We start from the raw sequence: 23790 nt of genomic DNA on the forward strand, positions 1-23790 counted from the left end.
TCAAAGATGTCCATTTTTTCAAGATTTTTTAAGCATTTAACGATTTATGCTTGTACTGAAAATTGTTTCTCTTTTCATTAACCATGATATTTACTTTATCAGCATGTTCTACTTCTGTTGGGTTTCCTGGTTTTCTGTGTCTGTCCAAAAACCTGCAGGTAGGTGGATTAGCTATGCTAACGTGGAACTGTGTGTAAATGGTGACTTGTAATGAACTGGTGTCCAGTGTTCACAGGAGAGACTCCAGATCCATCATGACCCCAACCAGGATAAAGCAATTACTTGAACAAATAATTGAATAAATAAGAGGTCTGTTTATGAATATCAATAAATATTTACTGTACAGTATAAGCAAAAACCCAGAGAGGCACAAAGATGATGCACAACAATTTTATTCAAATAAATAACAAAAAATGTAAAAAGAATTTCAGAAAATGTTAAAATTTGGTCATTTCTAGAACTCGTGTTTATTAACATTTTCTCCCCTGTCAATCAACATTTACACAATCAACTATTGGACCATAATGTCACTGGAAGAGCCCAGTTGCTTTCATCTTCTTTGGCATATCTGATCTGCCAGCAGATGTGACTACAGGAACAGCAGAAGCAGCAGCAATGGGTAATGGGCATCTGACAGTCTGAAATGAAATAGTCACACGAAATTCAGAGATTTCTTTTCTCCAAACATTACAGTTCACATATACAAAAATAACTGGAAAACATTGATTGACCACCAGTATTTGAGGTAGTGATGCATCTGAAACTGGTCTGGCTTTTCAACATCTTTTCAACAATGTGTTTCTACCCACAGACAGATTCACATTTTCTTCATTCTGAATTTCTTCTGATATATATCTGTATCTACATGATTTTTGTATTACATTGATGCCACATGATTGGCTGATTACACAGATTAGCCTTTAAATCACTGACTGGTGAAGTAAATAACATTGATCATTACAATGGCACATGTAAAGGGCTGGTATATATTAGGCAGCAAGTGAATAGCCAACTCTCAACTGGCAAGAAAAATAATTGAGCGAAGTTGACTAGGGCCAAACAGTGATGGCAGGAAAACTGTGCCTATATATATATATATATATATATATATATATATATATATATATATATATATATATATATATATATATATAATGCATAGGTAAAGATGATGTGAGGTATTTAGACTTTATCAAACCTCTTTGGTGTTAGCAGACTGTGTGTCTTCTGCTTGCTGCATTATACGATTAGCATCAAACCGAAAAGAGGCAGGCCTCATATCTGTAATGTTTAAACAAAAATAATTGATGATGTAGACAATATAAAGGCAGTAGGAATGCACTTTGAAACATAGATGTGTCTAGGATGAATTGAGATGCAGTAACCTGTTGGCACACAGCTGGTCTGGTCCTGGTCAGGGATAAAGGTGTCTACTGAAGCAGAGCTGTATTCGGGAGATTGCTTGCGTTTCCGGGTATTTCTCGCATCACATATAGACACATACAGCTCTTGCAGCTCAGAATCAAATTCCAGACTGTCCTGCAACATCTTTGGAAGTCTCTGAGAATGTGGAAAATTATTATTTTGCTTAAAAAGGCAAATAAATGGAAAACAAATAAAAGTTTTTGACTGGTAATAAAAAAAACACCTATGAAAGGCTGTTAAAGACAAAATTTAGACACTCAGTGACTCTCATTTCATCCTATCATACTCTCTATCAAATCACTTACACTCATACCTCTTTCATGCCCAATTAATTTTCAACTAACCAATAATTAAGTATCATTAATCCTATAAAATTTCATGGTGTGAAACATACTTCAGGTGGTTCATACTGAGCAGAAAAAACACCCTAAACTAAAACTGTACATATATATCCAAACTGTACATGGATGATCAAGGATTTTAAGAGGGTTTATCATCTTGGGTTAATGGATCATAGAGGTACCTTTAAGGAGGAAATGACTGACAGCTGAAATGTTTAAACAATCGCTAGAAATTAAATGGCAATTTGTGGTCTCCTATCAGACATCAACAGGGTTAAAGGAAACAGCTTTGGCTGTTGCTACAATACAACAATCTCTTGGCTCACAGGAGGAGTGGCTGAGAGCCTTTAAGGAATCTTTAACAGCCGTGAGTGATAATTTCATGCATCTTTAAAGTACATGGTCTGCATGTCAAACTTTCAGACCATTTCAGGTTAAGGAGAAATAATTTCAGGTTGGATGGAATCACAGAGGGAGACAGAATTTGTTTCAAACTTTCTTTGTGACCCGTATAACTGGGAAGAGAAGCCGCTGCTCTCACAATGATAAAATATATATAAGCAGGAATGTTTACATTGTTCCGGCTTATAAATGCGCATACATACACAGATCATCAACAAACCCTAGACATTCGGCTCTCCCATACATTCTACTTTCAAATGTTTGCTCCCTGGACAATAAACTGGACTACCTTCAACTTTAGTGGAGTCTAGGGTCAGTTGCATCTTTGTGTTTACAGAGATATGGCTCACTGTCAGGTTTCTGGATGACGTAATTAGTCAGACTCACCTCGTTTTGTGCTGAATGTAATGCAGTTCTGTACGGTAAGGCTCACTGTGGTAGCATGTGTGTTTGCATCAACATGGAATGGTGCAAGAACGCTGTGTTTGTGTCTAGTTACTGCTCATCACCAGTGAAGATTGTGCAGAGTCCCGCCCACCCATCTCGACTACTACATGTAGACTACATCTCTACAGGCTGCTTGTCAGAGGCTCTAAACTGGTCCTGAAGCAGATAAAAACCATGCCAGCAGGAGCCATTCTGACTCTTCTGGACTGTTTTAAATGGAGACTGGAACATGTACCAGCAGCGATTCCATCAATTTGACAGAGTACACAGCATCAGTGACCAGCTACTTCCACAAGTGCATCAATGACATGACCCACTCCAAGACCATCACCACACCAGAAGCTATGGATTACTGCAAAGGTGTGTGCGCTGCTGACGTCTAGAGACAAAGGACACGATGCCCTTAATAACACCCAGCACATGAATAAAAACATATCTAAGCAAGCATACATTTAGGTCCATATGTACTGTATGTGGACTCAGGCACACATTGTTTTTTCAGGTATTTAAAAAAACATTCAAGCCATATTTATATAACTGAGAAAGTGGACACACTCAGGTTTAATTTGAAGGTATTTACATCTAATTTTGAGGAATGTTTTAGGAATTACAGCTCTTGATAATAGCCACCACACTTCAAGGGACTAAAAGTAATTGGACATTTGAATCAAAAGCAAGTAAAAGGTCTGGAGTTAATTCTCAGTGTGGTATTTGCATTTGGAACCTATTGCTGTGAACCTACATCATGTGTTCAAAGTTGCTCTCCATGCAAGTCAAACAGGCCATCAAACAAATTAATCAGAGATAGCAGAAACATCCACAGTGGCCAAAGCATCTGTTTGATTTAGTCTAATGAAAAAATAATGCACTTGTGAGCTCAGCAACATAAAAAGGCCTGGATGTCCATGGAAGACAACTGTGGTAGATGATCGTAGGATCCTCTACATGAGGGGTGGCCAACCAGTCAGAGACCAAGAGCCACATTTTTTACTGTGTTACCGCAAAGAGCCACATCATACACATGGGCACATATGATCATCACCTTTTTTTCCCCTGCCATTTTGAGAGCAAACTTGACACAATCTGTTTACTCAAATGATCTTGCTCCTACTGAGGAATAATGAGGAATTTTTATCCCACTCACATACACGTTTGACGAAGATATCGTATTGAACTCAAGCGAGGCGAACATGCTTACTAAAAAATACACAAATACAAACTTCGGTATAAATGTAAGAGCCGCATGATACCGGGCAAAGAGCCGCATACGGCTCGGGAGCCGTGGGTTGGCCACCCCTGCTCTACATGGTAAAGAAAAACCCATTTACAACATCCAGCCAAGTCTACAATTAGGGGAAGACTTCATGAGAGCAAATATAGACGGTTCACCACAAGGTGAAAACCATTCATAATCCTCAAAAATAGAAAGGCCAGATTAGACTTTGGCATAAAATATTTTAAAAAGTCAGATCAGTTCTGAAAAAAACATTATTTCGACAGATGAAACTAAGATCAAGGTTTGGAACAGCTCATCTGTAAAACATGGTGGAAGCAGTGTGATGGCATGGGCATGGCATGGAATGTATGACTTCCATTAGGTCACTCGTGTTTACTGATGATGTGACAGAAGAATGCTGGCAAAGTATCATAAAGGAGGAAACCCAGTCTTTTGTAATGTCCATGGGATCCAGACTTCAGGCAGTCATTGCCTGCAATGGTTGTAGTTCCTACAATTTGTACTATATTTTTGTTCAACCCCTTAAATAAAAGCTGAAAGTCTGCACTTCAAATGAATCTTGATTGTTTCATTTTATTTTTAATCTGTTGGAATACAGAGCCAAAAATATGAAAATTGCACCCACGTCCAAATATATATGGACCCAACTGTATACACTGTATGTGATATACACATACAAAGATTCCCACCAAATCTGCCATAACAGCTGAGACTGTGATTTATTGTGAATGATTTCACAATAAATCATTTTTTTTAACCTGGGCCCTTTGTTATCCAATTAAACCAGGTGGGGGCAGTCCTGGCCTAATGGTTAGAGCGTCTGACTCGTAACCCGAAGGTTGTGGGTTCGAGTCTCGGGCCGGCCACGACTGAGGTGCCCTTGAGCAAGGCACCGAACCCCCAACTGCTCCCCGGGCACCGCAGCATAAATGGCTGCCCACTGCTCCGGGTGTGTGTTCACGGTGTGTGTGTGTGCACTTTGGATGGGTTAAATGCAGAGAACAAATTCTGAGTATGGGTCACCGTACTTAGCCGTATGTCACTTCGTTCACTTCAATCATTTATATGCAACTAATGTAATTTATTCATAGATCTAAGTCTGAATTAGGAAAAATCCTTATTACACAGTATGTTCAGAGAGCACACATGTACTTTCGTGTAATTAATGAATGAATGTATTTGAAAGTGCGAAGGTGAGTCTCACCTGGTTGAAGTTCTTTCTGTACATCTCTTCATCAAATGGCTCAGTCTGAAGCCTACCTGTAAATGATGTGTCATTAAATTAATATGCACACATGTGGAAGAACTTTTGTATATAGATTATGCACCTCTACTAAGCACTGCTCCATTCTCTTTGTAGTCTTGTATCTCAGCGTCTTTCTTGAGCAACAAAGCAGTTAGTTCTCCAACATGCCTATGCAGCACTTGAGTCATAGACAACAAGGGACTCACTAGCTCTCTGGAAACCTTTTACATGACACAAAAATACACAAGATTACAAACATACATTACACCCTTTCTTTATATATTACACCTTACACTACACTGTTGATTTCTGCCAGATCATTAGGTGTTTGTCACAACACTTAGGGCTTATATATACACTGTATAAATCATACCAATGATACTGAGGCAGGGCTGCAGTGGAACTCCCAATAGAATGGTACATCTCCCATATCACTCTTGAGTTTCACTGTTAGATGGCCCTCGTGATGCACGAGATGGAACTGTACAGATGTGTTCTGTTCAGAAGATTGTCTGGAGAAACAAGGCCAAGCCACTGAGCGCAGGTGAGCAAAAAATGCATGTACTGGAGCCCTTAGACGTTTATTTAGAACCTGAGAGGAACACACAAGATTTAAACAAGATTTTACCATTTTTGATGAGTATTTAGTACTGTCTGTGATATCTATCTACAGTCCATGTTAACCTTGTGGTGAAAGTATGAAAATTCCTTGCCTGAGCACGACTTTTGATGTCGTTTCTGCTCATCTCTTCCTCCCAAACGCTGCTCAGGTCACTCAGCAGCAATCGATATTCTGCGTCACCAAACCAGGCTTTGGCCAACAACTTGGAACCCCCGACATTCACATGCACCCATGGCAAAGCAGACAACGCTCCCTCAGCATGGCCTGTATTCTCCATACTGACACAATATACAACCACAGTTAAAGCACCTTGAAATTTACAACAGACAATAAATGTTAAAAACAGAAGCGCCAACTAATGGTTGAGTTTAAAGTTTAAAGGCAACAACAATAATTCTAATAACTTTTTTTTTTAATTTCTATCACACTATCTGATATTGAATTGAATCTGGAACTGAAGTTATACAATGGTGGGTAACATCTTATTGAGTCATGCTTTCCTCATGAAGTCAGGAGCATGTTCACTTTGTGTAGATCTCAGTTCTCACACTGGTTTCAAAAGGCTGTAGATGGATTCTTTAAAGACTGAATATTTTAGGACCGAAGAACAGAATATAATAATGGATTTCTTATAAGACTTCAAATAGCTAAATCCAAAAAGAAACACAAAACAAACCCATTAACATACATGCTGCATCACACAATAATGATATATTATGGGCTACATAGGGTCGAGGTTATAGTCATAGCAACCAGCCTTTACCTCAAATTAACCGTTCACAATTAGTTCAAAATGCTGCTGCCAGACTTCTTTTAAAAAAGTGTAAAAGCGATCACATTACCCCTCTTCTGAGGACTCTTCACTGTTTGCCTATTGAATACAGAATTTGTTTTAAAATACTTTTACAAGTCCCTGCATAATCAAGCGCCTATTTATTTATCTGAATTATAACATCCTTAGTCTCTTTCCAGAAGCCTAAAATCAGGCAACCAGAACCTCCTCACTGTTCCCTTTTCAACATTTAAGCATAGAGGGGATCAAGCCTTTTCAGTGATTGGGCCACAGCTTTGGAATTATTTGCCCATAGAGTTAAGATTAGCACCGTCTCTGTCCATCTTTAAGTCCCTTTTAAAAACGTATCTGTTTTCCTTGGCATATCCATAGTTTTTCCCTTTCATTTTCATTCTTCTTATTGTTCTTTAATTATGTTGGCTTTGTAGAAGATTCATATTCAGATATGTTGTAGACCCTGGTCTGAAGTTTGTTGCTATCACTTTTTCCAGTACTGGGTCTCAAAGTGGCCTTTTTTCCCATAGACCCCCATAACTTGGCAAGCTTTCAAACTATCTACACCAAACTTGGCCAGCTCCTTTAGGGTGATACTCTGAACAAAGTTTTAAATTGGTGTACCGACTGGCCTTTCGGTTGTCCCACAGCCCCAAAATATGCAAAATCAAAAAAACTTTTTACAACATGGACATGTGACATATCAAAACACTCAGAACAATGAGGGGAACTTCCTCACAGGAATTCTGATGACGTCACATGCTCGTCTTCACTTGCCTCCAAATGTTTTGACACCCTAGCGCTCCACTAGATTTCACAAGTTTTATGTCCACTTGCCTCCAAAAAGCACCAGCCTTTGCAAATACTTGCATCGTCAAAGCCAACATCAAAGTTTGTTGCAACGAACTTTACAAATCTAGTTGTTCTTATTATTGCTTGTTTTAGCATGTTTTACTATATTGTTTAATTCTATTTTGCTTTCATTATCTTCTTGTCTCTTTATTGTACAGCCCTTTGGACAGTCCTATGGCTGTTTTAAATGTGCTATATAAATAAAGTCAACTTGAACTTTATATGTAAACATGTTGAGGTTATTATAACCCACCTGTATCCCTGAACCCCAGGACAACTTTTGGATACTTAGTGATAACAGAAAGGAAAGTGAAGTCTCCACTCCTCCCTACACAAGCAAAGCGACTTAACGCCCTCCAATAGGAAAGCATGTTTTTGCTCTTGAATACTATGGATGTAGAAATAATTATTATTAAAATTAACCTGCTTTTATTCGTTTACTAGATAATTGATGGGGAGATTTGACGAATGAAGCCTGACTTGTTTCGACAAACATCAAAGTAACTCCATTTGTGTTCAACAAACGTAAAGCCCGAGTTAATATGACAACATAAAAATAAATAATTATAATAAAACTGCTTAACCGCAATAAAGTAAATAAATAAAGTTTTAATGCTGTATATTCGCTAAATGCAATGGAGGTGTATAGAATGGGCAAATATGCAGTTTACTACTCTGTAGGGAGCAGAAAACGAATTGCAATGCAACATATTTTAAAGATAATTCTCCTATAAAGCTCCTTATGTGGGTCAGAATCTGGCCATAACTCCACAGCTAATATGAGACCTACCTTGTCAACAAGACTGATAAACACTTCTTCTGTTGTTAAAATGGCGGTTGGCAAACCAACTGTAAGATGCATTTTCCGCAACCTACAGGATTGGAGTATGGAGCGCGTCATATTTAAGGAAGTAAAAAAAATCCTATTTATCAGTCCCGTATCTTTCAAATAATTAAATATCTTTTCTGTAATTCAATTCCCGTAACATTTATTTAAGTGAATAATTATTTACACCCATTTATTTTAGTGACTGAACAGGTTTTGTGCGTTCTCTATTGTAAGCTGATATGTTATGTTTCTGGTCACATATATAGTTGCCTGGTTAATGTTTCACTATAATGATAAAATCTGATGTCCTATACATAATCTTGTCATAAGCACTTCCCTTTTTCTGTTATTGTCAGTTTTCCTTACCATCCCCATTGGTTTGTATATTGCACATTTCTTTGTATATTGCATAGATGTCTCATTGTTCTTCCAGTATCCCATATGTTTTGCCACTTCTTTTCCATTTTAACTCGACTCAAACGCTAAATTTCTGCTTTACTCAAAAGAACTAGATCCTTTAATGACTACTTAGCTTGTTTATCAGCTTCCTCATTCCCTTTTCCTCTGAGGTGGAACCCACAAAAAAACAACAAAAAAAAAAACAGTTCCTTAACCCTAAGTTCTTTATGCCATATAGTTTCTGTAATATTTTGTTTAGGATACTTGCCTCGTTAAAGATGCTCCAATAGCTTTCCACAGCTGAATGTGAATCTGTACGTATTGTTCAGGTAGTACTCTAATCAACCCATTGTAAAAGTAGAGATATTGCAATCAGTTCTGTTGTGAATGCAATGGTTGTTGCTCTTTTTCCTATTTGAATATTGTACTGAGGGATACATACTGTCGAAGCTGTTCTACCTGTTTTAGGATCCTTTGATCTATCTGTGAATATCTGAGTTATGTTGCTGTACGCTTGACTTAAATACTGTATAGCAAATATTTTTGGTGGCCTGTTGTTTTTCTTCCTGAGTGCCTCCTTATGAATATACATATCAGTTTGTGGAGCTGTAAATCAGACTGCCATAATCTATTGCGAATCTTATCAGATCTTATATTGCGGATCTTATATTTTTCTTAAAGACTCGCTCCCCACTCAGCCCCTGCCAGGCCTCTTTTGTATTAATAGACTAACTTTTGGATATGATTACCAAATGTCAATTTTGAGTCCATCCACATCCTTAAAAAGCCTAATACTTTTACTTGCTCTAATTCATGACCATACATTTGTTATACTCACTCAACTGTTTTTCCTCCTTTTGGAGAAACATATTAGCTGTTTTTTAGCAGAAAAGTGAAAACCAAAATAAATTGCTTAGTTTTCAACTTTATTTACTTCCCTTTGTACACTTTCCGCAACATATTTTTCATTCCTTCTCCTTTTCCACAAGACTCCATCATCTGCATACAGTATCTTCCTATTCCCTTTTCAATTTGAGAATATATATCATTTATCATGATATTGAACAGTATTGGACTGCCTACACTAGCTTGGGGAGTTTCTACGTTTCAATAGAATATGTTTGTGAGTATGTATTGTCAGTTCTTACTTTTTATTCTTACTACACAAATGTATCCTTTCCCGGAGAAGTATTTCGTAGCCCCGACAGTGCTCTCTTCATTTCTTATACTGCAAATTCTGCCTCTATTACACTAATTCACATTCAAATTAAAATGTATCTGTATAACACTTTTAAGAGTTGACATTGTCTCAATGCAGCTTAGCAGAACAAACATAAAACAAAAAATTAATATAAAAATTAATATAATACAAAAATTCAAGATTAATGTTAGTTATATTTAAATGTGTTTGTATTTATCACCAATGAGCAAGCCTGAGGCAACTGTGGCAAGGAAAAAACACATTGGATGCTAAAGAAAAAACCTTGAGAGGAACCAGACTCAAAGGGGAACCCATCCTCATTTGGGTGACACTGGAGGGTGTGATTTTAAATATACAGTATTGATGAGGAGTTTGTAGTCCTTAAAGACCACATGTAGTTGCCATGTCCTCTTACTATGTCAGAATACTTCATGAAGCACAGTCCAACTGGAGCTGGTAAATCTCTAGATGTCTCAGGATCCTCACATAGTTGGCCTCATCTCAGTGAAGGTCCAAAATCTTTATGACACTGAAGAAAATTGGAGCTGGTACATTTCTGGATGCCTCTGGATCTGGATGGGTAGAAAGAGAGAAGCAGTGGAAAGGAATTAGCATAGCTGCTATTGATAATTTTAGCAAGCACTAGATAATAATGTGCATGTACTAAAGCATACGATTATGGGAGGTATTTTGAGTGCACCTGACTAAAAAGACATTTAAACTGGGAAAGTGTGTCTGAGCCCGGAACACTATCATAAAGACTGTTCCAAAGTTTGGGAGCTACAATAAATACAAAAACGCCCTTCCACCTTAATAGATTTTGATATTCTGGGAACTACCAGAAGTCCTAGGTTTTGTGATCTAAGAGAGCATGAAGGATTATAGCATGTTAGAAGACTAGTTAGATACATGGGAGCTAAACCATTAAGAAACTTGTAAATAAGTAGCAGCAGTTTGTAATCAGTTCTAAACTTAACATTACCCATAACATTACCCTCTTTTTTCCAAGATTTTCTGATTTACTGTAGCCCATTTTTTTGTATGTCTTTTCATTTCCTCAGATATATTATCATTGCTATGCACCTTCATAAATGTTTATGCTAATATTTCTATTCTGCTCTATTTCTATTCTATATTTTCTAATATTTCTGCTACTTTTCACTATTTTTAACTGCTAACTTTTATTTAATTGTTAGCACTGGTATGCCACTATCTGTGTGAATCCCGCTCATCTTCCTAATCATACCCCATATCTCATTAATTTCAATATCTTCACCAATTCTTTCACAGAATTCCCTCCAATATTTTTTCTTTACTGTTATGATTACCCCCTCACTGAAGCCTGTGCTCTTTTATAGTTAATCATTAAAATTAATGCTTCCTCTTACTTTTCTTAGAGCTTTATTTCTGATATGAACAGCTTCACTACACTCTTCATTCCACCATGGAACTACTTTTTTCCTATTGCCTGTTTTTTTTTTTGCCAGTTGATTCTTCTGCTGCCCTTTGTGTTGCCTCGCACATATGCATATTAGAATTATCTGCATCTTTCATTTCCAGTGATATCCCCTCCAGTTGGTTTTCACTAATCTCCTTCAATTTTTCTCAATTTGCCTTTTTAAATACCCAACTTGCCAATCTACCTACCTCTTCTTTCTGAATATGAATCCCTATTTTACATAAAATAAGAAAATGGTCACTTCCTATGTTGTTTTGGTTTATTACTTTTCAAAAACTCTTACACGCTAAAGTACCCGATACCAGTGTTGAATCTATTGCTGATAGCTTTCCACTTCCTATATCTATTCTGGTACCGGACCCATCATTCGTACACACTAACCTAACTCCAACAGGTCAAGTCAAGTCAAGACGCTTTTATTGTCATTTAACCATATATAGTTTCCTGCTGGCGCCTTAAACAGATGCCCGCTCTTATTCTGTAACTTAGGTAATAAACTGTATGTCTGCAAAAAATGTATTAATAAACAAGAGAAATAAAATACAATTTGCTCCAACCCCACCTTCTGATTATAAACATTTGCTTAACCTATTGATTTTGGGAGTGTGTGTATATATATATATATTCTGAAGTATTGTTGGTATTTGCAACGAATGTGAGCAGCCCATTAAGAAACACACCAAATGTGCATGTGTACCAGCCTGTTTACAGCAAGATCCAAAGATAAAATGATGTACTACAAACACAAATGCATGGCCATTTACTGTCATGACCTTTTTAAACTGCATTCACAGCTACGACTATACATTTGCATTCTTGAAATGTGTCTTATTAACCTTGATACAATACCATCTGGAGCAATAATATTGTACATATTGGTTCTCAATATGTCAGCTTCAAAAATGTCTTGACTTGCTTCAACTGAAACAATATTGGTTTTGAACAAAGTGAAAGAAGTATCACGTACATTGTTATTACTCGGTTTAAAAGTATATTGCCTAAAGATTTAAGTGTTTTGTGATACCTTGGTGTATTTATCAACTGTCATTATGCACAGAGACTTTGACATGGTGTTGTTTGCAGCATTGTCAATTTTAATTACAGAGAGCTTAAACTTTACTTTGAAAATGTTTGATTTCATTTCTTTCAAAACAGGAGAGTAAATAAACATATATAATTAGAAATTAAATATTCTTCTATAAAAATAAAAATATATCTCCTCTTGTGTGTGTGTGAGAGAGTGTGGGTGTGTTTGAGAGTGTGTGTGTGTGTGTGTGTGAGAGAGAGAGAGTGTGGGTGTATGCCTTTACTGTGTGTGTAGTAGGGGAGATGACCCAGTGGGTAAGTTGACCCATCGCCACTATGCAAATTTGGTGTAATGTGACCATACATTCTGAAGGACTACATCATTTCTAATTTGTTGTGAAGAGGAGAAGCACATGGGACAATTTTTTCCCCCCACAAAAACACTTATTTGCTTGTTAAAGTTGATTTTCTGCATTTCAGGTATACTATGTCATATCTATGTAGACATATGTCTATGTCTTTCTTATATTTTCAGTTGATAGGCAACATCCCAAATTAACAGTAGATGTCTTCGTTGTACTTCTGTCTACATTTCTCTTGCCTGGAGATCCACATAAGTAAAATCTGGCTCATCGTACCCCACTCTCCCCTACACTGTAATATGAATATGTAGTTGTAAATAAAAACAGGAAACGCCCTCCTTCGGTGACCCCCGACGTCATCAGTCACGTGGTAGAGTGTGATACGCGCTTCACCACACTTTGTCGTGAAATATCTGGTCGGTTCCTAGTTTTCACACGGCGGTGTACATCCCAGGCAGGGTTTCTGTTTATCGCCTGGCTGTTGGTGGACATGGCTGAACCAGAGGGATGTTCATCTAGCAACACAGGCTGGACGTCTACGGCACCGGTCAAACCGCCGAACTCACAACAGGCTCCTCAGCAAGAATCGCCCCATTTTCAGGCATTAAGAGACTGGAACTGGTTTCAGGCTTCGCCGACAAGTTCGTGGAGTCCCAACACGAGGTGTCTTTATAATAGCTACGGAAGTCCAGGTTATGTACAACATCAGTCTTCTGGTAGGTCACGTGTGAACTGTCTGCACTGCACGTGGCTAATGGTGATCTCATACGTCCCAAAACACCACGTGTGTTTGTCACTATATCACAGCAGTGTCACTTCCGATAACTACATTTTTAGTTTTAATGGTTGTCAGTAAAAGTAGACGTACCCTTTCAGATTTGTCTAGTAAGTCAGGCACATGGTGCATGTTTCTGTTCTTGCTTCTGAAAGAAAATCAGTATTTCTCCTGCATGCATATTCAGGCTCGTGGCCGAATATCATCTGTGCACGTGGCTTTCATTCTATTAATTCATTTCAATTAATTTCTAAACATTTGTTTTTTATAATTTGCAGGATATCACCCTGTTGAATTCAGGAGGCAAGACCATGGCCAAAACCAGTGGAGAAAAAGAGTAATAAAAATAAATTATATATATTTTTTATATTCATATATACAATTATTGTGTACTGCACTGTGTGTGCTAATCATTTAATCTTTTGTAATTAAATGATAAACTGTGTAAAAGTATGTCCATGTTTTATGTTATGCTAATGTAAGTCTGCTGTCATGCTTTGTGTGTATTATTGGGTCTTTTGTCCAGCAGAAAAAACAGAAAGAACCAGAATACAGTCATTTCTGTGATACTTGTGACAGAGGTTTCAAAAACCAAGACACATACAATGAACACGTTGCCCAGCATGTAAAGGTAATCCATCATACATGTAAATGTTTAGCTGTGGGACTTCCAATGAAAATAATTTTTTCATTTTAAATTTTTTGTTCATTCATCGTAAATGTAGATTCTTTTTTTTTTTTGTGCTTCCTTCCCAGTGTTCTTTTGATGGTTGCAAATACACTGCACATGAGAAGCTTGTCAAAATCCACCGGAAAAATGTGAGTGAAGCTAAAATTAAATAGTGCTTTCACAATGGCAGTTTAGTCTGAAAGAGTGTGAGGTTTGCATGAAAAATTGATAATGTGAAAAGCTGTCCTGTGAATGTGATATCAAACCTGTGACTAACTGTAGGAGGTCGCTTGAGTTCCGTTCCACTGGAACTGTGCTGAGATTCTTGTGAATCTGGACACAACTTGTGCTCTGGTCTGCATTTGCTCATGCAGTAAAGTAACCTGTGCAAATGTTTTAGCTGATAATAGCATTGTTAGACCTGAGTGGCAGTGGACTGTTGTGGTTTATATACATATATAATGAGTACGAGTGTGTGTATATGAGGTGTGTATATTTAGTGTGTGTATGTATATGGTGAGTCACGATAGAATCAAATGACAAACACCATGTGGAGCACTAGGAACAATCATACTCTTAGTATGACTGCAGGTAATGTGCTCATTTTGAAAACCATTTTTCTTTTCTCTTCTATGGCTTTCAGTGTCATACCCCCGGAGCAAAGCGTATAAAGTTGGACACGCCAGAGGAAATTGTAAAATGGAGAGAGGAAAGGAGAAGGTAAAATTCTCTAATGATTGCATAACTGAGTAACTTGTAATTGTCACCTATTTAATTGTTCTATGATTACAGTAATGTCTTCAACAGTTTAAGAATAATAAATGATGATTGTTTTATGCAGGAACTACCCAACCCAAAGCAATGTAGAGAAGAAAATGAAGTTGCTGGAGGTTAAAGAAAAGAGAGGAGATGTGCTGGAAACTTCTCAGTTTAGGTATTTTATTGTATGCATATATATGCTGCTAGTGTACAGTTTTATATGTTTGACTTACTCCTGACAGTCAGCTTTTGAATATAAATTGATGCCTGCTGGTTATTTGACTCAAAACAGGTGTTGTGTTTTAATGCAGCGCAATTACTTTTTTATTTTTTTATTCAATACAACCAGTTGTTTTAAGAGACGTGGCAGGGGGCGTGGTGGGCATTGTCATGGAGAAGGTTTCCAGACTCGCAAAGGACATGCATATGATGGCTATCACCACTTCCATCCAGGTACTGAAAAGATGGAGCTGGCATCACCTCTGACATGCCTCCCCCATGATGTAGATCCTCTAGGAGCCCTGGCCTCCAATGACCCAGGTTAGATGAATCCAGCAACTGCTTTACTATAAAAAAATTATCAGTATTTATACCAACACATTTCTGTGTTTTTATTTAAAGGGAGCAAATTATTTCAGTCTGTATATTTTTGTCAGATTCAGAGAAAGAGGAGTCGGTGAAGGAGATTGCCGTGGCCCCTAAAAATATGACCTCCGCTTTAGGATCACTGATGTCCAGTTATGGAGATGTGACTGAAAGTGAAAGTGACCAAGAACCAGAAGGTGAGCAATGTCCTGTATAAATTCTTCTATCCATTCAGAGTCACATTAGCTAGTAAATGCCAGTATTTGACTGGTGAAAATTCTATAGCAAAAAATAATAACAGCATGAGGTAGGTCACATGGTGGTGTCCCTAGAAGTCATCTGTATTTGGCTGAATTAAAAATTCTGTAAACTCTGTAAAGAGTGGTAAAGAATCAGACATCTACAATGCATGCTGCATTGGTAATGCCAACAGCATTGTGGATGACCCCACACACCCACTCTTTACCCTCCTGACATCTGGAAAAACATACCGAAGCATTTTGGCCATTACAACCAGACTGGAATAGTTTTTTTCTAAAGCTATTAGACTCTGGAATACCCAGAGCTAGACTAAACTGAAGTGACCTACACATACACACACACCTCTATTCAATTTACACGTATGTTAAAAGCACCACTTTTTTATTCTCAGTTCTGCCAAATCATTTATGTTCATGGCACATTAGATTTTAATGCTGTGTAGATGCTATTTATGCACATCACACTCTAATGCTGCTAATAATGGCTAATGTTTATAAGAAGTCTTTTCTTTAGACAATGGTTTATTTACTAGTCTGTGCTATTTTATGCATCTGTATCTCCATCGGTTAGAGAGCCATCAAAGAGCCAAGTCTGATGTCACTGTATACGTGTCACGTTTCCCAGCAACGTTAGCGCAGCAGCGGCAAACACATCAACAATGGTGGATGTTGCTTTACTGTTAATGGTCATGGCTTTGTGGACTTACATTGGCATCCAAACATGGCGAATCCAACGTGTACGTGCAGCTCCATTTAATTTGTATAAACGGAGGTTGTAATCGAGAAAGTACATAACATTATTTTATCATTAACCCAGAAAAAAGGTAGCCTTAGCATGTAGCTACCTACTACATATCATGTGTGCTGATAATTGATCCTATTGTGGTAAAGTAAAAGTGTATTAAATATTAGGTGCTAACAGTAGCCCCGCCCCCAGCCCTGACGTACGCAGTTCTTAAGTCTAGACCAGCAATGTTTTGGTGCTACTTAAGAACCACTTTTCCTGGTTCAGAGCCGGTGCTTTGGGTGTCGAAAAAGAGAGAACTGATTTTAAATTAGGCTCTGGCTCTGAACCAGTTTATCACCACCCTCACATCCTCCTATACTGCTGCTCCAAACTGCTGCCAAAGTTAATGACTAGATTATCTTCTAAATATGTAGCAGCATATACACTGTGGCACCTCAAAACCCAATCCATCATTCTTAGTAATGTGGCTGGCACCCTGATTAATCAGGATAGAAGTACGACACATTGAAGCCCACTCCTGCAGGAAAATGGGTGGTCTCCAACCATGAGCAGAGTTAAATCAGCTCTCTTTGGGCACTCCGGTCCCAACTCACCTGTCTTTGCCACTGCCATTACCGGAGCATCATTGACTGCTCAGAACATTCGTAGGAGTTTATGGTGGTATAGCTGCTGTGCATTTCTCCTGTCTTTGTGCACAACCAGATATTCAGCTAGTCCTACTCACCATGTGAAATCAAAGGGCCATTCACTGCTCTTCATCCTCAGAGGCTCAGTTTCATCTAGTCATACTTCATGGTTCACCAGAACTATTACGAAGAGATCGTCCAAATCTTGATTAAAGGTGTGCAGTGGTGCATTAAGAATGGCACCAGCTGAAATTAGCCACTGTTTGGGCTAGTGCTTTCTCTACCCCAAGTGGCATCAGGAAAATTTGAGATACACTAGATGAGAATTTGTAATAAGAATTAACTTTAGTTAAACTTTAAATATGTTCAGCATTTTTTGTCAGTGATTAAGTATAAGGCCCTTGGTTTTTGTTTATTTAGGTTATTAGACTAGTGTAGCTGCAGGCTTATATTTCAACCAGGCATTAGCCACAACTGATACCACTTGTTTAATCCAGTTATCTTGCTCTCCAATCATTTACTGTGCCTCATTTTTGGTCATTTTTTGGCATAAGTGTTGAAAGCCTTTAAAATCCACAAATTATTATTATGCAGTAGAAAAATCCATATATATGCTGCCTGTCTAAAAAAGTTACCACCTGGATTTAACTAAGCAAAAAAGGTAAGAGCCTTCCTTAGGATAACTAAGTTAACCCTAACTCATGCAGTGAGTAGCTTCTCATTTATTTAAACCATCATGTTGGAAGACATATCCTGTTGTCATGGAAAAGATCTTACTCAGTTTCTGATGGGTCAAATTATTGGCCTGCATTAAGCAAAGAAAACAACCAAGAAGATTGCTGAAACTGCTAAACTGAGCTAAGAACTGTCCGACGCATTATTAAAACCAGGAAGGATGGGGGAAACAGGAGAAAGGTGGTTGTGATCAGAGATTACTTAAATATTTGTTGAGCTCAAAAAAAAAAGTGAGAACTTAGGGCTATGTTTAATAGTGATGAAAATAAGAAAACTTGAGGTATACAGCTTGTTAACAGTTGATACAGTAGAAGAAAATGCTTATTTATGGGCACAGTTAAAATATAAGTTATATAATGTCTGTTGCTTTTCTTCTGCATTGCAGTTTTTGTTTTACATGCATTGTTTAACAAGTGGGTTGTGTTGCTTGTTAGATGACCGAATCCTGAAAAACGTTGTGGCTTTAGAAGAGAACAAGGCCTTGCTTGCAGCTCATCCCAACGTAAACCAGAACAGTGCACCAGAGCTTGTAATGAAGACAACAATTGAGGAATCTGAGAGCAGTCAACAAGTACCACAATTTCAATCAGAGTCACGTATTGTGAGGAGCGGATGGAATTGTGGTGGCAGAAAAAAAGGAAGACAACATAATGAACCTCGGACTGGACCACAGAAACGTCGTCCGACTTTACTAGAGATGGTGAGAATTGCTACTTTCATTTTAACGCTAATTGCATTACATTCAGTTGGATTTATTTATTAATCCATAACATTTCATGAGCATTTTTTTTTCAGTAAAAACTTCCATGAAGAATTAAGTTCCCTCTGAAACTATTACAATGGCAAAGCTTTATTTATTTTATTTATTTATTTATTTGTTTGTTTGTTTGTTTACTTGTGGCTGTAGACTGAACTTTTGGGTTTGAGATCAAAAGATGACAATGAGAAGAGAATTTTTTCAATTTCTTTTATGATCTTTCATTAGTTTTAGCCTCCCATTTCACCTGTGAAGACACCTAAACGATGAGAGAACTGACTATGATATTGAAATGCCTCTGAATGATTTTCTTGCTTTTCTCAAACATTGGGAATAACCAATACAACAACTGGAAATGTCCTGAGAAAGAAAAAACATTACTGGTACTGTATACTGAACAACAGGCCACAGGAAACAAAAGCAGCTGGTAGAAGAAACTTTGAAGTAAAAAATAAAAATCAACAGTCACTGACGTCAACAATCTCCACAGGCAGGGGTGAAGGTATCATACTCGACTGTTTAAAGACTTTTAAAGAGAGGAGAAATATAGAGGCCATAACAGAAGATGAAAAAAGAAGAAAAAGCACTTTTTAACCGGAAGAATTGGAATTCAAAGAATTAAGGTGGTGAGCCACAAACGTCTAGAACCAAAATCAACCTCTGTTAAATTTGTGGCAGATGAAATAACCAAAACATACAGTCTCTGTGAAACATGGTGGAAGTAATGTTTTGGCTTCGGTCTGCATGGCTGTATTGCCTCCTTTTAATGCAAAAAAAAAAACAAAAAACATGCAGATTTTTACATTTTGTCTGCTCCCAAATGCACCCAAATTATCAACTGCTGCAATACAGTTTCAAGATATAATCTAAAACACCGCCAACTCAGCAGAGTTTTATCAGGGGCAAAAGTGGGAGATTTTAGACTGGCAAGTCAAGCACCATATCTTAACCCAAATGAGCATGCATTTCACCTCCTGAAGAGGAGACTAAAGGAAGAACCCCATGAAACAAGCAACAATTGAAAAATTCTCTGTTGAAAGCATGGAATATTTTCCATTTTGTGATGTCAGTGGGTCGCATGATGGTTAATGTAAGCAAGGAATATGCAACCAAAGATTTAGTATTCTTTAATTTGCTATAATTTGACTTTCCTGTGTGAGTTCAGTTCAATTAAATTTTATTTGCATGGAAAATGTCACAAAGCAGCTCCACAGTACTAAAAAAGTGACAGTTTTTAAATATTAATTTAGATTAATCCCTCTCATACTTCTGGTGGTCTGATAACAATTGAAGTCCTAAGCTCTTGTCTCATTTCTATATTCTGATCTCAAGCCCAACTGTGTTTGGTGTAAAGCACAGACAAATTATTTGACAGGTGTATGATAAATGATTTTTTCATTTATTGTAAACAGTGTATTTTATTCCTTATAGTTGCTGGCCCCAGATATTCGCCATGAAAGGAATGTGGTTCTTCAGTGCATTCGCTATATAATCCATAAGGACTTCTTTGATCCAGCTTGTCAAGACTCTGACCTGGTGAGAATAGTTGCTGGTTCAGTAACTGAAGGGTTCTGTGTCAGGAAATGATGTTAGTGGACGTGCCATAACAACATAATTATCTCTGGAATGGAACATTCAGCCGGGACGTGTTGCCTAGTCAGCCAGTCACAGGAAGAGAATACTTACTTTGACTTTCAGGACATACTGGCATACATGACACAGGAAATGGAGACCGTTGCTTGCAGTCATAACGATTGTTGTCATCAAGGTCACTGTAATATTATAATTATTATTATATTATTATTGGCAACCCTTATACACAGCAAATCATTATTAGCTGGAATACATCACAGGTACTTTTTTTTTTTTACCAGCAGCCATCAGGTTTTATTTGATTTTGTTGCAAAAAATTATTGTTAGGAGTCATTTCAAGTCCTATGAATCTTTTCGAGTAAGTGAACACAACATTGTTGTTGACTTGAATGAAGGTCTGAGCTTATAAATGAGGAGTACAGTGAAATTTCTTTTGTTGTTTGGTCACGAGTACCATGCTGTTTAATTGACTAACAAATGATGACCAAGGTAGTTTGTTTATTTTAGTGTTTTGTTTAACCCACATTTAATTTTTTAAAACATATTAACCCATGTTAAAATGAATTACTGTTATTTTCTAACAGTTTACTGTACTTCATGGCAGTAAGAAGGTAACAAATTATAAACCATTATTCCTACATGCATGCCTGTTGAAGGATTTGATTAGATTGTGATTGCCTATTTCATTATTGTTTTTATTTGTCATGTCAATCTCAACAATTTTTCTGTAGATTTTGCATCATGTTGTGAATTGTTGCAGTATGTATTCATTCTTTATAATATTTAGATTTTGTGCATAAATTGTAAAAATAGAAATAAGCCCTTGAATGGATTTAATGATATTTAATTTGCAAAATTGTGACCATTAGCCACAATCCTTAAAGCAATACCCACTAGTAAAGGGCGATGCTGGTGCAAATAAAACAGGAATCACCAAATATTTATGATGCATCATTTGTAATATGTGCATTCTTTTAAAGCTTTTACTGCCACTTTGTCTTCAAACAGTGCCCATCCATATTTAATCTGTCTTAAATCCTTACCAAAGGGCTATCACTAAGGTAAGATATTGACCTTGTTCAGTGCGTGTTTAGTCATTCTTCTTCCTTCAGTAATAGTTTTATTTGTGAGAAGCTAGCAGCATTATTTCGGTAGGGGAAAATCTGGGTGTCTTAGGAAGAGATCGTAAACACATAAGCTATGGCATTAGAACCATAACAGAGGGTAGAAGGGATCATGGATTAGCAGCATAGATGCAAAGCCAGATAACACTCTTTACCTATGCCACATGAAATTAGTTATGTCTTTAGGGGAACAAGCAGCTTGTAGCTTATAAGTCAACTTATGGTTTATTGTAATTTTTCCACATACACAGTATACAAAAGAACGAATTGCTTTTCGTATGGACCAAGGTGCATAGGTTGTGAACACAGTACGAAATTAAAACAAACATGATTTAGCAGTAAACCATCCTAGAGCTATGGTGTGTTAAGTATGAGGTCAATGTAGTAAAAATGTAGATTGAAGTGGAAGTGCAGTCAGAGGTGACTGCAAATTTGTGCATTAGTACAGTTAAAGTGACGTGGCATACGGCTAAGTACGGGGACCCATACTCAGAATTTGTTCTCTGCATTTAACCCATCCAATGTGCACACACAGCAGTGAACACACCCGGAGCAGTGGGCAGCCATTTATGCTGCGGCGCCTGGGGAGCAGTTGGGGGGTTCGGTGCCTTGCTCAAGGGCACCTCAGTAGTGGGTAGCTCGAGACTCGAACCCAAAACCTTAGGATTACGAGTCAGACTCTCTAACCATTAGGCCACGACTGAGTGCAAATGTCAGCAGATGCATTATATGACCAATGTGCATTTTAGTGCACAGTATAGTAGCAGTGTTCTAAACCATACAAAATTCATTAAAAACAAAAAGTAATAATATACAATTGCTTGGTAATGGATGTGAACACTGACTGTTTACTTTGCAATGAATGTGTGAACTGAGAGACCATAAGTAATGTCTCTGTAAAAAGGTTTTTTATTTTATTTTTTTATTCAAAAGAAGAGAGAAATCTTTTTACCAAATTCAATGTATTATAAAATGAACATGCGAAAATATCAGAATCAGATTACAAATATTTAAAGCATTCCATTTTAATACAGTGTAATCAATTTGATTTGTCACATCATTCCCAGAACATAACACTACAATGTCTAATCCAAACTAAACATTAAAACGCTAGTTAAACATAAAGTTGTGGGTCTGCGAACACTTGCTAACTGTCAGAACGTTTTGTTAAACACCTGGATGCCGTTTGTTTTCATGTGTAACGACAATTATATTCAGAGGTAAAACTGAATAGCAAATAGGAATTTAATTTATATATATATATATATATAATGTGGTATTTAATGAAATTGCTAATAAATTACTATATTTGTATGCTTTGAGATATTCCACACATAAGAATCACTGATATACATTATTAAAATCTGTGTTCTCATCTTGGAAAGTGATCACATGCATGTTATTTATTTTATCTATTTAGGTGATTCATTCTCTAAATCTTTTTTTTTTTTTTGCATTTTTTACTACTATTTTCTTCATGAATACATAGGTTTGTTACGGATATTTGTTTTGTGATCATAAGAAAAAAAAATCCTACTATGTTTTTGTTTAATAGTATAATATAATAATAAATATTAATGTCTGGTAGCATAGGTTGTCACAGCTGATCTATACATCTCACTCATATGGACGATTTTGAGACGTGCTTTATTATTAAATATAAAACTATCAAACTTAAAAGCAACACGACCTTCTTGCTACGTAGTGACAACTGAATCGCAAACTAAAGATACACCAAAAGAAAAAAAAAATACCACAAAACGTAACGTGACACATTGTGATATTTTAAATGTTGTCATTACTGAATGAGTCCAGCAGCAGCAGCTCACTGGCCCAGCTGAGCAGTGAACCCGTGTTCACGGTCTCCTCCCACTCCTGTCGTCAAAGGATGAGTTGTTAGCCTGTCTGTTAGCATACTAGCTAACTGCACTCAACTATACCAACAGACGGCTGAAAATCCAAAAAGAAAGAGGATGATACAGCAAACCTTCTAACATCTGCGAAATGGATTTAACAACTTGACAGCCATTCGAGGAGGACTAAAACCAGAACAAGGCTGAAGCTGCTCTAGCTTTTCCTTTATTAATAAACCTTCCAGCAGACTAAGTGACGATGTTTGACCCAATATGATGAACACGTATAGCATCTGTTTGTATGAAGTTATCTACCCACCGTATATCGTATGTATGACAACGGATGTCGGTCCCCAACTGAAGGAATATGTATTTACTTAACGAATGCGTTGAATTGTGTTTAACACGCACTTCTGCGTGCATTTCAGACTTGTCAGTTTGCAAGCAACCTAGCAATAGCTGGCCTGAGAAAGTATTGTAGTTAGCTTGGGGGCACTTACCTGCTGAGTTAGCTTTCAGCCAGTCACTTTGATTAGCATTGTAGTTGCTCAGCGTCTCATCCGAGCTGGAAGCTTTTAATCTGTGAATAACGGGACCTTACTGTTTGTTATCTAACTTTTCGCCAGCTACGAGAGTCTTTAAACTCACTTTTTACAAAAACGTTTCCCTC

The 23790-nt window shown here is 37.3% G+C and overlaps 2 protein-coding genes and 1 long non-coding RNA gene across 11 annotated transcripts; 1 reads left to right on the top strand and 2 right to left on the bottom strand.

The window, feature by feature from the left end:
• Positions 1-374: 374 nt before the first annotated feature.
• nhej1 (nonhomologous end-joining factor 1) lies at positions 375-8967 on the bottom strand. 4 transcript variants are annotated; one of them, XM_027147358.2, is made up of 8 exons: positions 8856-8967; positions 5812-5998; positions 5472-5690; positions 5181-5319; positions 5057-5112; positions 1386-1560; positions 1199-1281; positions 375-638 (listed from the first exon to the last, which is right to left on the bottom strand). In XM_027147358.2, exons 2-8 carry the CDS (start codon positions 5995-5997, stop codon positions 528-530), a joined length of 969 nt encoding a protein of 322 aa, XP_027003159.1. In that variant the 5' UTR covers position 5998; positions 8856-8967; the 3' UTR covers positions 375-527. The 4 variants fall into 4 exon arrangements, with proteins under 4 accessions (XP_027003159.1, XP_027003156.1, XP_027003157.1 ...); XM_027147355.2 differs by lacking the exon at positions 8856-8967 and adding an exon at positions 8555-8695; XM_027147356.2 differs by lacking the exon at positions 8856-8967 and adding an exon at positions 8150-8231.
• Positions 8968-12845: 3878 nt separating this feature from the next.
• Positions 12846-22163, top strand: nufip1 (nuclear FMR1 interacting protein 1). 6 transcript variants are annotated; one of them, XM_027146677.2, is made up of 10 exons: positions 12846-13327; positions 13689-13747; positions 13937-14041; positions 14167-14229; positions 14724-14800; positions 14922-15014; positions 15189-15379; positions 15496-15621; positions 18228-18493; positions 19982-22163. In XM_027146677.2, the coding sequence occupies exons 1-10, from the start codon at positions 13126-13128 to the stop codon at positions 20135-20137; spliced, it is 1338 nt and encodes a 445-aa protein (XP_027002478.1). In that variant the 5' UTR covers positions 12846-13125; the 3' UTR covers positions 20138-22163. The 6 variants fall into 6 exon arrangements, with proteins under 6 accessions (XP_027002478.1, XP_027002479.1, XP_027002477.1 ...); XM_027146678.2 differs by having other exon boundaries at positions 13940-14041; XM_027146676.2 differs by having other exon boundaries at positions 12853-13351; positions 13940-14041.
• LOC125141195 lies at positions 19929-23754 on the bottom strand. The gene is made up of 3 exons (XR_007140558.1): positions 23621-23754; positions 20237-20322; positions 19929-20083 (listed from the first exon to the last, which is right to left on the bottom strand). It is a non-coding gene; the product is annotated as an uncharacterized LOC125141195 (long non-coding RNA).
• Between the last annotated feature and the right edge of the window lie 36 nt (positions 23755-23790).

The sequence above is a fragment of the Tachysurus fulvidraco genome, chromosome 5 (assembly GCF_022655615.1).
Source record: "Tachysurus fulvidraco isolate hzauxx_2018 chromosome 5, HZAU_PFXX_2.0, whole genome shotgun sequence".
Taxonomy (NCBI): Eukaryota; Metazoa; Chordata; class Actinopteri; order Siluriformes; family Bagridae; genus Tachysurus; species Tachysurus fulvidraco.